We start from the raw sequence: 15,571 nt of genomic DNA, 5'->3' as shown, positions 1-15,571 counted from the left end.
CAGGTATATCTACCCATTCAGGAAGAGGGCCCTGGCCAGAAGCTGCTGTGAATTTCCTCAGGATATGGATGGGTCCTCCTCACCTTTGGTTCCAGGGCCTAGTGCAGGTTTGGTTCACAGCAGACGGTCTGTGTTTGGAGAAAAAAAATGAGGGAGGCCACAAGAGATTAGAAACACCTTTGAGTCCAGATAAAACTGAACCGGAGATTTCCATGTTCCTGCTTAAGAAACACGGGGAAGGTGGGACTTGGAAGGCAGATGGTTTTAGGACTTCTTTCTACCTGGAGGAGCGGAGGCCCCGAGGCAGAACTTACTGGTTTCCATTCCCTGGGCTTGCTGCATCAGCATTGTCTAGAAGGCTTGTTGGAAATATGAACACTTGGGTTCGACCCACATCCACTAAATCAAATCATCTAGGGGGTGAGACTCAGGTATCTATTTTCCATGAGCAGCTCAATAATAACCAAAGGCTGGGTTTGGGAGCCAGAGTACCAGTTCCTCATCCTCTTGGAGAGGGACTGAAGTGCCTCCTGCCTGAGGGAATTAGGCCCCAGCCACTTCCTGGAGCATATCAAACTCCACCTCCAGCCCCAGCAGGCCGCCCAACTCTCAGTCCTCGAGTCCTCCTGTGAGCAGCCAGCTCCACCCTCCCCACCTTGGTGTTACCGTCAGACCTGAGCTAGCAGTGAGTGGAGCCAGAGGAGAACAGAGTGGCTCTGGAAAGCAGGCAGGGCTTCCTGCTGAGAACTGGGCTGGCTGGCCATGCTCTGGGCGCTCTGGCCAAGGTGGCTGGCAGGCAAGGGGCTGCCCCTCCTGGGGGCAGTGCTGCTGCGGAAGAGAGACAAGAGGGGACCTCAGTGGAGGCAATGGAGGGTAAAGTACTTGATCTTCCCCCGGGCGTGTGGACTGCAGGAGTCCTGGGAGCTCAGTCCCCTCTGAAGACAGGCTAGCCCAGGGTTGGGTTTTGATCCGGGCTAGGACCAATTTGCTCTAGCCAACCTGGTGGAGCTTAAAGTGATTGGCCAAGACCTTGGCTTTTGGAAATAATTCCACCCCCCACCCTCCCCAATTAGGAATGGAGAGTGAGGTCATGTGATACGTACAGCTGTTGGCTTTGCCCAGATCGCCCTAGCCTGGATGTAGAGCCCCTCAGGGGAAAGGAGGAAGGTGTTTGCTGGGATTTTGAGGGGCTAGCCTCACTACCAGGAGGCTGCAGCCTGCTGTTATCTCTCTTTGGCCCAAGCTATTGTCTCCTTAGCGACTAGTCAGACCAGTCCAAGCTGGATGACACCTGGTTTCCCTTCACCTGCCGCCTCCTAGGAGGTGTGGCCTTTGTCAGCGAGCTAGTGGGTGGGATGGACTACAGCTTTCCCGTCTAATATTTAATCTAAGTACATCACTCCAGCTCTCCCTTAGGTTCCCAAGCTATAGCAGCAGCATGACAGGGAAGCTGCCAGTTTGTGGTACCTCATAACCATAATTAGTAACAATGGCCACATATATGAAGCACTTATACCAGGCACTTTATACAACTTCTCATTTAAAACTCCCCACAACCCTGTGAGGTTGTAACCCCCCGTTTATTGATGAGGAAAATGAAGCATGGGGAAATCCAGTAATTTGCCCAAGTCCATTCAGCTAGTCCCTAGTGGAACTTAGCTTTGAACCCAGCCTGAACTCATCACCAACATGCTAAACTCCCAATGCCAGGACCCTGCCAAGACCTCTCAGCTCCCAGGCACAGCGACATCAGTGACCTTGGGCCAGGCTCCTGCTCTGTGACTGGAAGGGGGAAGACTAAGCTGGGCATTACCGCAGGGAGGAGATCAGGCCCCCTACCCAGCTTCCTGGAACTGAGTTCCTGAGTTCTGTTGTTTCAGCGGGAAACCCACCCCTACTATGACCTCCAGGTGAAGGTGCTGAGGGCCAGAAATATCCAGGGCACAGATCTCTGTGAGTGACCCCCAATTCCACCCTTTCTTCTCTTCCTTTCCCTAGGGCCTCCCCAGAGCTCAGCAGGGGCTGGCCTGAAGTGTGTGTGTGTATCTGGAGTGGGGCAGAGGGGCTCCTGGTGACTGTGGAGGGAATCCATCCTGGTGAGGGAGCCCCAGGGCAGGCAGGAGGGGCTGGAGGGGAGACTTGTGCAGACCATGGACTCCTCTCTGACACTAGCAAGTGGAGTAGTGCCAGCCTGAGTGAGCATGTGAGGCCCACTGTTGCCAGAAATCATCTGCTCTCCAGCAGCTTTCCACACCAGTGCTCACAATGGAAGGGGAGTTCTTTGTCTGAATCAGGCTCTTTTAGGGAATTACTCAACTATCTGTGCTGCCACATGGTCTTTTCAACTGGCCACTACAGGATTCAGTTGAATGGGTGGTGTAACTGGTCCAGATGGAGTTAGGGACACCGGCTCTCCCCACGTCGCCCTGTCCCAAACAGGCAGCTTCTATTCTCCTCAGCTCCTTCCCCTCTGCCCCAGCCTTCCCCAGGCAACCTTTTCAGCAACAAGAGTTAGAGAGTGAGGACCCCTCCCTCACCCCACCTGCAGTGTCCAAAGCTGACTGCTACGTGGAACTGCACCTGCCCACTGCATCCCCTAGCCCTGCCCAGACAAGGATGGTGGCTAACTGCAGTGACCCTGAGTGGAACGAGACTTTCCACTACCAGATCCATGGTGCTGTGAAGGTGAGGGCCAGCAGAGGGAGAGGGCTGCCTATGTTCCTGCCCTATGTCAGGCTCCCACCTCTTGCCTGCCCTGTTTCCAGAATGTCCTGGAGCTCACCCTCTGTGATAAGGACATCCTGGGCAGTGACCAGCTCTCCCTGCTACTCTTTGATCTGAGGAGCCTCAAGCCTGGCCAACCCTACAGACACATCTTCCCACTCAACCACCAGGTGAGCCACCATACCTGTGCCAGCAATGAATTGAACTCAAGGAGAGGAAGTTGGGCACAAGACACCGAGGTGAGGGCTCCTGGTCAGCACAGGCCAGGCCTCCAAGACAGGCCTCTCTCTATCCTACACCACTAACCCTACAAACCCTACAAAGGTTCCCCTCAAATACGTCTTCCCTGAGTGGAGCCAACATGTGAGCTCCTTGAGGGCAGAGCACTTTGCCTGTCTTAGTCACTGCTGAACCCTCAGTGTCTAGAACAGGGCCTGGAACACAGTTTTGAAGGCATGAAGCTTCTCATGAAGATGCTACTACTTGTCCTGTGCCCATGAAAAGCCACAACAACCGTCACCTCTTCTAGACCCTGGAGCTGAGCAGGGTAGGGGGCAGGGACAGTCTCTGATGCTTTCAGAGCTCTTTGCAAATGAATGCTTCCTTGCTTCATCCATGTAGGATTCACAGGAGCTGCAGGTGGAATTTGTTCTGGAGAACAGGTGAGTCCAGGTGGTGCCTATACCCTTCCATTTACACCAAGACTCCAGGACAGCTCCAGCTGTCAGTCACCAGGACCTACGCCGGCCTGGCCTGTGGGGGAATGTCCTAGTCTAGTCACCCATTTGAGTGTTGGTGACAAACCCACTCTCACCCCCAAACCTGGCCATGATCCCCAGGCTCTTTCAGCTGCTTCAGTCACATATTATAGTAACAGCCATTTCAAGGGGAGCCAGATGTCCCATGAGCCCCTCATCCTTTGCAGCCAGGTGCCTGCGTCTGAAGTCATCACCAATGGAGTCCTGGTGGTGAGTAGGGAAGGCGAGCTTGGGGCTGCCCAGGGCTGGGGGGCACTGCAGACTCCACAATTGAGCCTATCATGCCCACTTGCCTGTGAAGGACACTCAAGCACTCCTGAGAGGGGAAATGTGCTAGGGAGGCATCTCCAGGGACCAGGGGCAAGAAGCTATCTCACATCTGAGTGGACAGCTCAGAAGCCCACCATCCTACCTTGTGCACAGCACACCACGTACTTGGGCCCCTGGCTGCTGGGATTGCCAAAGGCATCACTATCAGAGCCCCTCTCCTCCTTCCCCTTTCCCACCAGGGCCACTTCCTCTGAATCTTGGGAAGGAGGCTGCTACAGAAGACTCCTACCCACAAGGCACGGGCCCTGGGAAGGTCGTTAACTGGGCCCTGCCCCAGAGACCCCTCCTTTCACCCTGGTTTGGGCCCTGTGCGGGGCCCTGTGAATGGGCGGCTCCCACAGGCCTCTGTCTTCCTCAGGCTCAGCCCTGTCTGAGAATCCAGGGGACCCTGAGGGAAGATGGGACAGCCCCACATCGAGAGTATGGTGAGTCTGGTCCATGACCTTGGGTCTTGCCTTCTCTCCTAGGGGTTGGGCTGCTGATTTCAAGAAGGTGGGTCTGAGGTGGAAAGTTCTTAATGTTTTACCACTCAAAACTGACCAAGGATGGGACGGATTCGCCTCTGGAAATAGTGAATTTCCTCTCCTTGGAAGTGTTCAAGCATAGAGGCTGTATTAGTCCAACTAGTGCTCTGCAAAAAGCAACCCTAAATCTCAGTGGCAGACAACAGGAAGCATTTATTGAGCTCATGCATCATGATCTAGGCTGGGCTTGGCAGGAGGGACCTGGCTTTGTGCCATATGTCCCTCAACAACCTTCTGTGACTAGCAGACTTGTCATGTTCTGTTTTTGCTGTTGTTAATTTTTTTAATGTTTATTTATTTTTGAGAGAAAGAGAGTGAGTAGGGGAGGGGCAGAGAGAGAGGGAGACACAGAATCAGAAGCAGGCTCCAGGCTCTGAGCTGTCAGCACAGAGCCCAATGTGAGGCTCAAACTCACAAACCATGAGATCATGACTTGAGCTAAAGTCGGACACAACCGACTGAGCCACCCAGCAGCCCTGGACTGGTTGTGTTCTTAAGGCATCAGCAGATGTATGAGAGCAAGCCCAGATGAGCAGGTGGTTTTCAAGCCTTTGGTCACATCAAAGTCAGTAACTAACATTTTGGCCTCTCAGTGGGAGGAAGTGAAGTCACATGACAAAGCATGGGCATTCCAGAAGTGAAGAACTGAGGCTACCGGTATAGTGTGCCACAGAGGGTAGCCACTCAGACGCAGAAACAGAAGTGCAGCAGAGGCTGTGTGACAGCTAAGGTCTCCTCTGACACTGAGGGTCTGAGCCCATGGGATGAGTCCTGTCCAGAAAATGCCCAGCACTTACTCTGAGTCAGGCACTGTGCTCAGCATTTCACATGTCTTTTATCTTTTAATCCTCCTAACAACCCTGGAAAATACAACTATATCCTCTTGATTTATGAAGCTCCAGCTCAAACAAGAAACTTACTTAAGGTCACACAGTGACCAAACTCTGAGAGTGATAAGGCCAGGAACCAAACCCAGGTCTGTGACACTCCGGGGTCTATTGTTTCTGACTCTGAACAACACATATCAATCTCCATCCATAAACCATGGTGTGAAAGAAGTATCAGTTTCCTTATTTTCTCTAATTCCCTCCCACCCAGGGTCATGTCATGTCTCCAGGTCTCATTTTAGTGCCAAGGAGGGTATGTTGGGAGAAGGGTTTCATGTGGACCTCTGTTCCTGAGGCATCTGCCATTCTGGGCTTTCTGGGTGTCTGTTGCTCCCAAGTCATGTTTAGGGTCTGGGGCTCCTTTGTGAGGCTGCTTGGGGTCCCCCCTGTCTGAATGTCATGGACATTTCTCTCTGGGGTTTTTCCTCCTCCCAAGAAAGCTGCTAGGAACAGGATGAGCCCACAGGCCTCCCTCTTTGCCTCCTTCTGGCCTGGGCTGGCCCTGCTCTGCTCCTCTGAGCCTCTACCCAGGAACCCACTCCTTCCTCTCACCTCCGCTGCACACCCTCTGTGTGCTCGCAAGGTCTTACACTTTGGAAACGAAGGGCAGAACAACTTATTGCCTGTTTTTTTCCCTGGCCACAAACCTTCCCCAAGGTGATGAGCACAGAGCTTGAATGGAGGCAAAAGATGGGGAAACTACCAGTTGAAGATTGGTAATTAATGTAATAATGTATGATAATTATAACATTATAATTATTATAGAATTATATTTTATATAATTAATATCATGATCTCAAAATCATCAGCCTCATAAACTCTGGGCAAGGAGTCCTCTCCCTCCCTGCCCTTCCCCCTTCCCAAGGCATTGTGTGTTTCCTACCCTCTCCAGGTTCCCAGTTCTGACCAGGGCACGTTGTAGGACCCTGAGTGTCCTTCATGCCTTTGCTGTGGGCCACAGAACCACAGGGTGAGCAAGGTGATGAGTTGGCATCTCCAAAGAGGAAACAAAGGGGAGTTGCCATCCAGGTCGCTGCCATCATGAGCCACACACACCCCCGCACTCTCACCCCCTTACCTGGGCCCTCTGCTCCCAGGCTCTACGCAGATTCAGCTGACAGTGCCCGGGGCCTACGAGAAGCCACAGTTCTTGCCCCTGCAACCTCCCATGGAGGGAGGCCTCCCAGCTACCTTCACCTTTCACGTGAACCCAGTGATCAGCTCCAGGCTGGATGTGGAGCTGGGGGAGAGGCTCACAGTCCTGCAAGTGAGTGAGCCCATAGTCTGGGAAGGGATGGATGATAGAATCAGTCCATCCTAGAGGGGCATCCTGGGGCCACCATGGAGGCATGTTTTCCTTCACCATGGTGAGTTCCTTGGGTGTTTTCTTCTCTACAGAGTGGTCCAAGTGCTGAGCTGGAGGCCCACACCAACAAGCTGGGTGAGGGGGGTATCCTGCTCTCCTCTCTGGCCCTAGGCCAAGAGGAACAGCGCTTTGTGGCCCTAGGGGAGGTAAGGCTCTGCCTGGGTGCCTGAGGGACCCCTGCTTGCTATGTGACCACCAAAAGAAGGCTGGGGGGAGGGGCCTCAGAGGGGGTCAAGTTCAGGCCAGCCTGGAGCTCAGCCACGATGTTCACATACGGGCCAGAGCTACCAGAGCAACAGGAGCTGTGGGTGGGAGAATCCACTCAGGGCACTCAGGGATGGATGGGGCTATTGTCTCTTTCAGGGCCAGGAGGTGGTTCTGAGTATGAAGGCAGAAATGAGGTGAGGAAGGCTGACTTCAGGAGGAAGGCTCTTATGTTAGGCTGAATATGTAGGGGCTCTTTGCCCACTCAGCTCAGCCCGGTGGTGGAAGGCATCTCTGGTTCTGCTGAGGTCTTTCTAAGGGGTTCGATGGAATATGGGTCTGCTCCTGTGAAAAATGGGCTGGGCCCAAGGCTTTCCTCCAATGAACAGTCACCCAGTACCCGCCCCCTCCCCCCCCCCCCCCCACTCCATCTCTGGCAGCTCTGGAGACCTTGACCTGCGTCTTGGTTTTGGCCTGTGTGATGGGGAACGGGAGTTTCTGGACAAGAGGAAGCAGATCGTGTCCAAGGCCCTGCAGCAGGTTCTGGGTTTGAGCCAGGCGCCTGACAGTGGCCAGGTATGAAATGGAGGAGCTGGACCCCAGGGTCACCAAGACCAAATCCAGCCTCTTCCCTTGAGAGTACTGTGTGGCCAAGTGGTTACAGGAAGCCTTGAGAAAGGGTGGGAAACAGAGGAGGAAGGGGCAGTCCTGCTTGCCAGAGCTGATAGGCAAAATCAGGAGAGTCAGGACCCTGTATGTAATGAGGGATGAACAGCCCTGGCCAAGGGAGGTATATGAGTCTCCTCGGGCTGCCACAACAGAACACCACAGACAAGGTGGCTTAAACAACAAACAGTTATTTTCTCACCTGGAGGCTGGAAGTTCAAGATTAAGGTGCCATCAGGGCTGGTTTCTGGTGAGGCTTCTCTTACTGACTTGTAGACAACTATGTTCTTGCTGTGTCCTCACACGGCCTTTCCACTGGACATGTACAGGGGATAAGGGGGGAATCTCTCTCTTCCCCTTCTTGCAAGGACACCGATACTATTAGATAAAGTCCCCACTGTTATGACCTTACATAACCTATATAACCACCTTATAGGCCCTTTCTACAAATAGAGTCATACTGGAGCTTTGACATAAGGACTTGCAGGGGCAGGGGCACAATTCAGACCATAACAGTAGACAAAGGAATTTGGAAGTGGAGGGTCCACAGGAGCCGTGGCTGGGAAGCAGGAGGCAAGGCCACACCAAGGCAGAGAGCTATGGTAAATTGGGAATAAGTTGGTGGCTTTCTTCTGCTACAAGTGTACCCAGGAGTCAGAGGCTCTTCTGAATCCTGACAAGGTAAGCAAGACCGGACTGTTCATTTGGTAATGACTGTTCTGTGCCAGATGTCCTCTCTGGAGGTAGAGGGTAAAGAGGGCAAAGATCTTGTTCTCAGGGAGCTCTGTGTCCTCCAGCGCTCTGAAGGGAGAGTGTCCTTGTGGGCACTGGCCAGGGAGCATTTCTTTCAAGATAGAAGAAAGGAGGCCAGGGAAAGGAACCAAAAGTCTGGGGGCAGAATGAGCTAAAGCTTCATGGAAAAGCTGAGCAGCCAGAAAGCTTCTAGTCTGACCCCACCAGGCACCTCTGATCCCAAAGAGACATCTGGGCACCACTCACGTCTGGGGCAAGTCCAGGCTTTGGTGGTCTTCATCGCTTTAGCCCAATGGTTCTCAACTGGGGGTCATTTCATCCCTCAACCCCCCACCCAGAGGACATTTGTCTATGTCTAGAGACATGCTTTATTGTTACCAGCAGGGCCGGGGGAGAGGATGCTATTGGCATCTACTGGGTAAAGGCCCAGAATGCTGCTAAGCATCCTCCAACATACAGGACAGCTCCTCACAACAAAGAGTTACCCAGTCCAAAATCATCAATAGTGTCAAGACTGAGAAACCCTGCTCCAACAGTTTTGGGTGAAATCCAGGATACCTTCCAGTTACATATAATCCCGAGACAATTGTCAAGAGCCACCTCTAGAGTCATACTGCTTCAGTCTGATGGCCCATCACTTACTACCTGTACGATTGTGGGCACATTGTCCAACCTTCCTGTGCCTCCGTTTCCTAATCTGCAAAATGGGGATCCCACTGGGTTGCTTGTGAGGATTCAATGAGATAATACAGATAAGGCTCGTAGACAAATGTCTGACATTATAAGCAATAATTCATAAGCGACAGTGGTGGTCAATGTTATGATTATTTTTGTGCCCAGGTGCCTGTGGTGGCTGTGCTAGGTTCGGGAGGTGGAACCCGAGCCATGTCTTCCCTGTACGGCAGCCTGGCAGGGCTGCAGGAACTTGGCCTCCTGGACACTGTGACCTACCTGAGTGGGGTCTCTGGGTCTACCTGGTAAGTGAGGTGGGGTAGGATGCAGAGTAAAGGAGAGCCCTGAAGGGGAAGGAATGTGGCTGGTGATATAGGTGGAGTCCCTGAGGGCGTGCTGGGATCCTGCCTCCAAGGGGGTTAGGAGGGGCACTGAGTGCCCAGGCCTCCTTGAGTGGGTGGGGCAGGGCAGTAGGTTCAAGGGATGGAGAGGCAGGGTCACTCACCAACAGTTGCATTCCCTCTCTCCCCTTGCCGTGCTTGCTGCCCCACTGCCCCTAATTCCCTCTATGCCCAGGTGCATCTCCACACTCTACAAGGACCCAGCCTGGTCCCAGGTGGCCTTGCAGGGCCCCATTGAGCGTGCCCAGGCTCGGGTCTGCAGCAGTAAGATGGGGGCGATGTCCACGGAGCGCCTACAATACTATGCCCAGGAACTGGGGAGCCTGGAAAGCACTGGCCACAGAGTTTCCCTCATCGACATCTGGGGTCTCCTCATTGAATATTTCCTCTACCAGGAGGTAAGAGAAGAGCAGATAATAAATAAACACAGCTCCTTTCCACCCCTGCCCCGCCAACACTTACTTCTGCCTTAGGTGCTGAGGTAAGATCTAAGATTTGCAAAGAGGTCCCTTAGGTCTGAGCTCTCTGAGGACAAGAGGTGGATCCCTGAGTGGGCTGACACCACTTTGTCTTTCCTGGCTCCTCACCCCTGGGAGGGGAGAAGCTGGTCTGCAGTTCTCAAGTCCGTCTGCATATTAGAATCACCTGCACAGCGTTTATTAGAATCACCTGCACAGCGTTTCTTTCCTTTTTAAAAATGTCTTAAATGTTTCTTTATTTTTGAGAGAGAGAGAGGGAGGGAGGAAGGGAGGGGCAAGAGAGAGAGAGAGGGAGACGCAGAATCCAAAGCAGGCTCCAGGCTCTGACCTGTCAGCACAGAGCCCCATGCCAGGCTCGAACCCATGAACCACGAAATCATGACCTGAGCAGAAGTCGGTCGCTCAACCGATTGAGCCACCCAGATGCCCCCCATCTGCACAGCTTTTCAAAAACACCCTTGCCTGGGCCCTACTTCCAGAGATACTGATTTGGGCTGGTCTGGGGTGAAGCCCTAGCACAGTGTGTTTTGAGAGCGTTCCAGCTGCCATGCTGCTCCTAGAATGCAGGCTGGGTATGAGCTGGGAGGTGAGAGTATTCAGAGCCCAGCAGGGTTCTCAGCCCTCGGAGTCTGGCCCACTCTGTGGCTCTCCGTTGTGGACGTCTATCACAAGTGGTTTCTCGTGTCTGAGGAAAGAATGCATATTTTCAAACGATTTACTTTTTAAAGAAAGTAAACTGGTTTTCAATTTGTTCTTTAAAAATGTCACTGACTCAAAAAAACAAATGTCACTGACTCCCTTGGGTTCCAGTATGCTTTCTTGAATGGGAAACAAGTGGGGAGTGTTCCCAGTGCCCCTGGAATTGCACAAAACCCACAGGGGCCTTACCTTTGCTGCAGCCTAAAGCCTCGTCCTTAGAGAGCTGTCTCTAGAGCATTGGCCTTGACAGCCACAGTCCCTTGTGGGCCATGGCATCCTCTTCAGGGTATCAGGCCTCAAGCCATGAGGGTGGGAGGAAGGGGACCCCCAAAAGTCAAGTGCCTCCTTTCCTTCCTACCAGAAAAACCCTGCCAAGCTGTCTGACCAGCAGGAGGCCGTCAACCAGGGCCAGAACCCTTATCCTATCTACGCCAGCATCAATGTCCACACCAACATCAGCGGGGAAGACTTCGCAGGTGCCTGGGTGCAGGGACCTCGGAAGCAGGTGGAGGCGATGGGTGGTAGGAAAGTGGGAGAGGCCAGAGCTATCAGTGTATAGATGGGAGCCTGGGAGCACAGTAGGCTTGCTGCCTCCTGCTCTTGGCAAGTGAGATTCCCACTCCTGTGCTCAGGTGTGAGGGGAAACCTTGGGGTCCTGGTGGAAGGCCCCTGGTGACATTCCCTTCACTCTGGATCCCCAGAATGGTGCGAATTCACACCCTATGAGGTCGGCTTCCCCAAGTACGGGGCTTATGTTCCCACTGAGCTCTTTGGCTCGGAGTTCTTCATGGGGCATCTGCTGCAGCCCCAGCCCGAGCCCCGGATCTGCTACCTGCAGGGTGAGTCTGGGCTGGAGGGCTGGGGCCAGGGCAGGGGCTGCGCCAGGCCCTGAGGTGGGCTGGAGGAGATGTGAGGGCCCAGGGCCTTGTCTTTCTGCTTAGGTGTGTGGGGCAGCGCCTTTGCAGCCAGCCTGGATGAGATCTTCCTGAAGACTGCTGGCTCGGGCCTCAGCTTCCTAGACTGCCACAGAGGGAGTGTAAACCTCACAGGTGCGGGTAGACACCCTGACCTCCCCCTACTGCTCTTTCCAGCGTCGGGGCCCTGGTGGAGGCACAAAGGATGAGGGAGGGGATGGTGCAGGACTCAGCTGTCCCACTGCATTCAGAGAAGTCCTGAGGAAGTGACTTGTAGCTTAGGGTCTGTGGATGCCCAGAGATCTGCTGAGGCAGCGTGGCAGGGGGACCAGGGGAAGGAGGGGAAGGCCCACCTCAGAAAAGCCAGTGGGAGCTGTGAGTGCTCTATAGTAAGACTGCACCTTTGAATTCTCTGCTTGGGTTCCAGTTATGTCAACGCAGACCAGGACCACTGGGCATCTGGTGGATATCTGTCCACACACCTCAGGGCTCCTGTTTGGGCTGCTCCCTGCTGCACAGAACCTTTTCTACCTTTCTTCCCTGGATAACCTCTGCTCATCCCTTAAGATTCAGCTCTGACATCATTTTGTCAGGGGGCTTCTCTGTTGTACTGCACGCCCCAGCACCCAAGTTTCATAGGACTATGTGCACACCCCACCATTGTCCTTACCTTGGGGCATTGGTATGATTTATGATCTCTTTATGTGACTCTCCCCCTAAGTAGGCTATAAGCCCTGGAGGGGCCCAGCACGCAGTAACTGCTCAGCAGGTGTTTTAATGGATGAAATTGTGATTGGAAGTTGTATATAAAACTTTGTTTTCTTTTTTTTAAAAAAAGGTTTTAGATTGTAGCAACTTCTTAAAAATTTATTTATTTATTTATTTATTTATTTATTTATTTATTTATTTTGAGAGAGACAGAGAGAGAGGGAGGGGCACAGACAGGGAGAGAGAAAATCCCAAGCAGGCTCCACTCAGTACAGAGACCAATGCTAGGCTCGATCTCATGACCACAAAACCACAAGATTGTGACCTGCGTTGAAATTAAGTGTCGGACACTTAACCAACTGAGCCACCCAGGCGCCCCATACACAACTTTATTTTCACAGGGCATATAAATTATCACTTAACAAATACAGTGTCATAGGCAACTTTCAAATATAGGGACGCTGAAAGAAAAGGTCATTTAAAAGAGGTTCTGGGAAGCAGTGGTCTGAGGCTTGGGAGGTGGGGTGAAGGAGGGGTGAATGTGGGGGGAGACAGGAAGGGTCCCCTGGGCCATAAGGGCCACTGGAGAACAGCACCCTTCTGACTGTATTTCACCCACGCGCTCCCATCTAGATGACTGCCAGAAGCTCCAGCTGCACGATCCCACACGTCTGAGGACCAGGCTCTTCACCCACCAGGGGCCCTTCTCCCAGGCCGTGCTGGACATCTTTACTTCCCGCTTTACCTTCGCGGAGAACTGTAATTTCACCAGGGGCCTCTGCCTGCACAAAGACTATGTGGCTGGCCGGGAGTTCATGGCCTGGAAAGGTGGGTGCTGCTCTGGCTGGGGGTCCCCCTGCTGCCTTTGCCTCCGGCTCACGGCTCACCTGGACCAGCACTGCCTTTGTTCCCGGAGGTTGGGCTATGGGCTCCTGCTGCCCAGGGGCTGATGGGGAAGGACTGGGATGTCTGCCAGGAGGCAGGGCCAGGGGCTGAGGTGGGAGACTCTGTTGCCATCAGAAGAAGGGGAGGAGAGATCTCTACAGAGAGAGAAGAGTGAGTATTTGTCCCTATTGCAGATACGCACCCTGACGCCTTCCCCAACCAGCTCACTCCCATGCGGGACTGCCTGTGCCTGGTGGATGGGGGCTTTGCCATCAACTCTCCGTTCCCACTCAGCCTGCTGCCCCAGAGAGCGGTGGACCTCATTCTGTCCTTTGACTACTCCCTGGAGGCCCCTTTCGAGGTAAGGTGTGTGGTGGGGAGGAACTGAGGTTCTCTGCAGGGCGGCCTGGCTGGGCTTTGGGAATTGCCCTTCATGGAGGGCCTGGGTTCTAATCCAAGGGCGGGTACCTTGTGAAGACTTTTAGTGGCACTGGTCTCCCCAGCTGAAGGAGGGGGATTGCTGAGGCTATAAGATGGAGGGGGAGGTGGGAGAAGAGGCCAAAGAAGGTCCTCAGAAGTCTCCCATACTGGTGAAGAGAAGGCTTCTGTTCTGGCCCCTGCCTGTCCTGATAGCATTCTTTGCTCCCATCTGGACTGGCGTTTGGGTCTGCCCTCCGTTAGTTACCATCAGGTCCCCTCGGGGAGTCTCTAGGGGCAGCTCCCTCAAACCCTGTGGGGTAGCCGATGGGTTCCATCATCTGGATGAGCTTTCTGGTCCCGCTGCTGGGCCAGCCCTTCTATCTTTGGCTTCCTCCTCCTAATCCTCCTGGGTCCAAGGAAAGCCTGGGATTAGATGATGAATAAAGCCTCTTCCCATGTGCCCTTCTGTAACCATTCAGTTTCCACCTGGTGACATTGAAATCAGCCCCTAAGAGGAAGCAGGGAGGAGCCAGAGAAGGGAAGGAGAGGAATGACACTGGGAACACTAATGATTGTCCTTAATCTCCACAACCCCCAACTAGAGTTATTCTCTTTTTTATTATGTAAATAAAGAAATTGGCTGGGGAAGGTGATGTAGCCCACCTGCAGTCACTCAGCTAGTGGGAGGGCTATGTGAGTGCAGGCAGCCGGAGGCAGGGTCCAAAGCTGGCCTCCCTGCCCAGGTCTTACAGATGACAGAGAAGTACTGCCTGGACCGAGGCATCCCCTTCCCAAGTATCGAGGTGCTCCCCGAGGACTTGGAGGAACCCCGTGAGTGCTACCTGTTCGCCAAGGCCAAGGACCCCCGCTCTCCCATCGTGCTGCACTTTCCCCTCGTCAACCGTACCTTCTGCACACACCTGGCCCCAGGTGAGGGGAGGCCCTGGGCCAGGGTCTGGCTCACACAGCCCAGGGTGGTGGTGGGGTGCCATTCTGACAGTGGATTTCCTGGACCCCATGCCTCTTGGAGGGCCCAGGTTGGCCACTGCTCCACACCTTCCAGGCCTCAGGATCCACACTGGCCCGGTTCCTCCTGATGGTAGAGAGAGCTGAAATGTGGGTCCTGCCAGATGTCCTAGGGCAAGGGGTGGGGGCTTCTGGGCTGGCCACTCCTAGCCACAGAGTGCCCCAGCCTGGCCTCTTTGCCACTTCTCACCTGTAGGTGTGGAGCGACAAACAGCCGAGGAGAAGGCCTACGGGGACTTTGTGGTCAATGGGGCAGACACTCCATATGGCATGATGAACTTCACCTATGATCCTGAGGAGTTTGAGCGGCTGGTGGCTCTGAGTCGATACAATGTTCTGAACAATGTGGAGACCTTGCGGCATGCGCTCCAGCTGGCTCTGGAGCGAAGGCAGGCTGGGGGCAGGGCTGGAGACTGAGTCAGGCTGGAGTCAGAGGGCTGTGAGAGGGGAGCAACTGTGGGCCCCAGACCAGGGCTTGGTACGGGGAGGAGTGGTAGACTCTGTGGGGTTTCTTCATACCAGGTTACAGGGACTGGCTCTAGGTCCTTCAGGCCTCAGAAAGCTCCTGCGGAACAGCAACTTGGCTTTGGGGCTGCACCCTTCTCATATGTGTTTCTGGGAGACAAAGCGGGGGGATGTCTCCCCCAGGGGCTTTGGGGAGGAGGAGGGCACGAGTGAGCAGTGCTAATTTTACACTGAAGTATAGAGGGATGAGGCCACAATCTAGCCCCAGGGCATGGCCCAAACCCAGAAGGACCTTAGGGGGCCCAGGTCTTCAGACCCTCACCAAGACTGGAAGCTGTGAAAGCAGGTTAAGCTGAGACCAAAAGCAGAGACTCCTCCGTCTAATCCACACTTCCTGCAAATGGCCGGGCTCCTGGATGCAGTGCTCAGTGCTATCAAGAATAAAGGGAGACCTCATGGATTGCCAGTCTGGATCACTAACTCCACCTTCCTGCCTGCCGACTCTCCTTCACCTCTGGCTTCCCCTGCCCCCTCACCTCACTGCTCACCACCCTTCTCTGCTCAGCCTCCTGAAGGCTGTGGGATGGCATCCTGGCTGGTGGGTATGCACACGTTTCCCTGCTAGTTACTGATGCTTTACTCTTTAAACTCGGACCACACTCTCTTGTCAGGTGTACAGCTGCCCCCTCC

At 53.9% G+C, this 15,571-nt stretch overlaps 1 protein-coding gene across 2 annotated transcripts; it reads left to right on the top strand.

Annotated features, from left to right (window-relative positions):
• The first annotated feature begins 46 nt into the window (after window positions 1-46).
• PLA2G4F (phospholipase A2 group IVF) lies at window positions 47-15,341 on the top strand. 2 transcript variants are annotated; one of them, XM_025919234.2, is made up of 20 exons: window positions 49-873; window positions 1,881-1,953; window positions 2,549-2,685; window positions 2,766-2,894; window positions 3,346-3,386; window positions 3,650-3,692; window positions 4,171-4,237; window positions 6,321-6,490; window positions 6,622-6,735; window positions 6,953-6,990; window positions 7,234-7,369; window positions 9,053-9,189; window positions 9,461-9,683; window positions 10,825-10,939; window positions 11,165-11,302; window positions 11,405-11,512; window positions 12,719-12,913; window positions 13,165-13,331; window positions 14,134-14,320; window positions 14,613-15,341. In XM_025919234.2, exons 1-20 carry the CDS (start codon window positions 763-765, stop codon window positions 14,831-14,833), a joined length of 2,550 nt encoding a protein of 849 aa, XP_025775019.2. In that variant the 5' UTR covers window positions 49-762; the 3' UTR covers window positions 14,834-15,341. The 2 variants fall into 2 exon arrangements, with proteins under 2 accessions (XP_086566578.1, XP_025775019.2); XM_086710452.1 differs by lacking the exons at window positions 1,881-1,953; window positions 2,549-2,685 and having other exon boundaries at window positions 47-873.
• Window positions 15,342-15,571: the final 230 nt, after the last annotated feature.

The sequence above is a fragment of the Puma concolor genome, chromosome B3 (assembly GCF_028749965.1).
Source record: "Puma concolor isolate L17-30 chromosome B3, mPumCon1.1.hap2, whole genome shotgun sequence".
Classification (NCBI taxonomy): Eukaryota; Metazoa; Chordata; class Mammalia; order Carnivora; family Felidae; genus Puma; species Puma concolor.
Note: the sequence above shows the minus strand (reverse complement) of the source record. Positions and strands in the feature narration are given on the sequence as shown.

What these genes read in the sequence shown, in the direction of transcription:
- PLA2G4F (XM_025919234.2), top strand. Translation starts at nt 763, where the DNA reads ATGCTCTGGGCGCTCTGGCCAAGGTGGCTGGCAGGCAAGGGGCTGCCC. An exon ending in AGGCGCCTGACAGTGGCCAG is followed by an intron (nt 7,370 to 9,052) that starts GTATGAAATGGA and finishes TTTTGTGCCCAG; the next exon opens with GTGCCTGTGGTGGCTGTGCT. An exon ending in AGGGAGTGTAAACCTCACAG is followed by an intron (nt 11,513 to 12,718) that starts GTGCGGGTAGAC and finishes GCTCCCATCTAG; the next exon opens with ATGACTGCCAGAAGCTCCAG.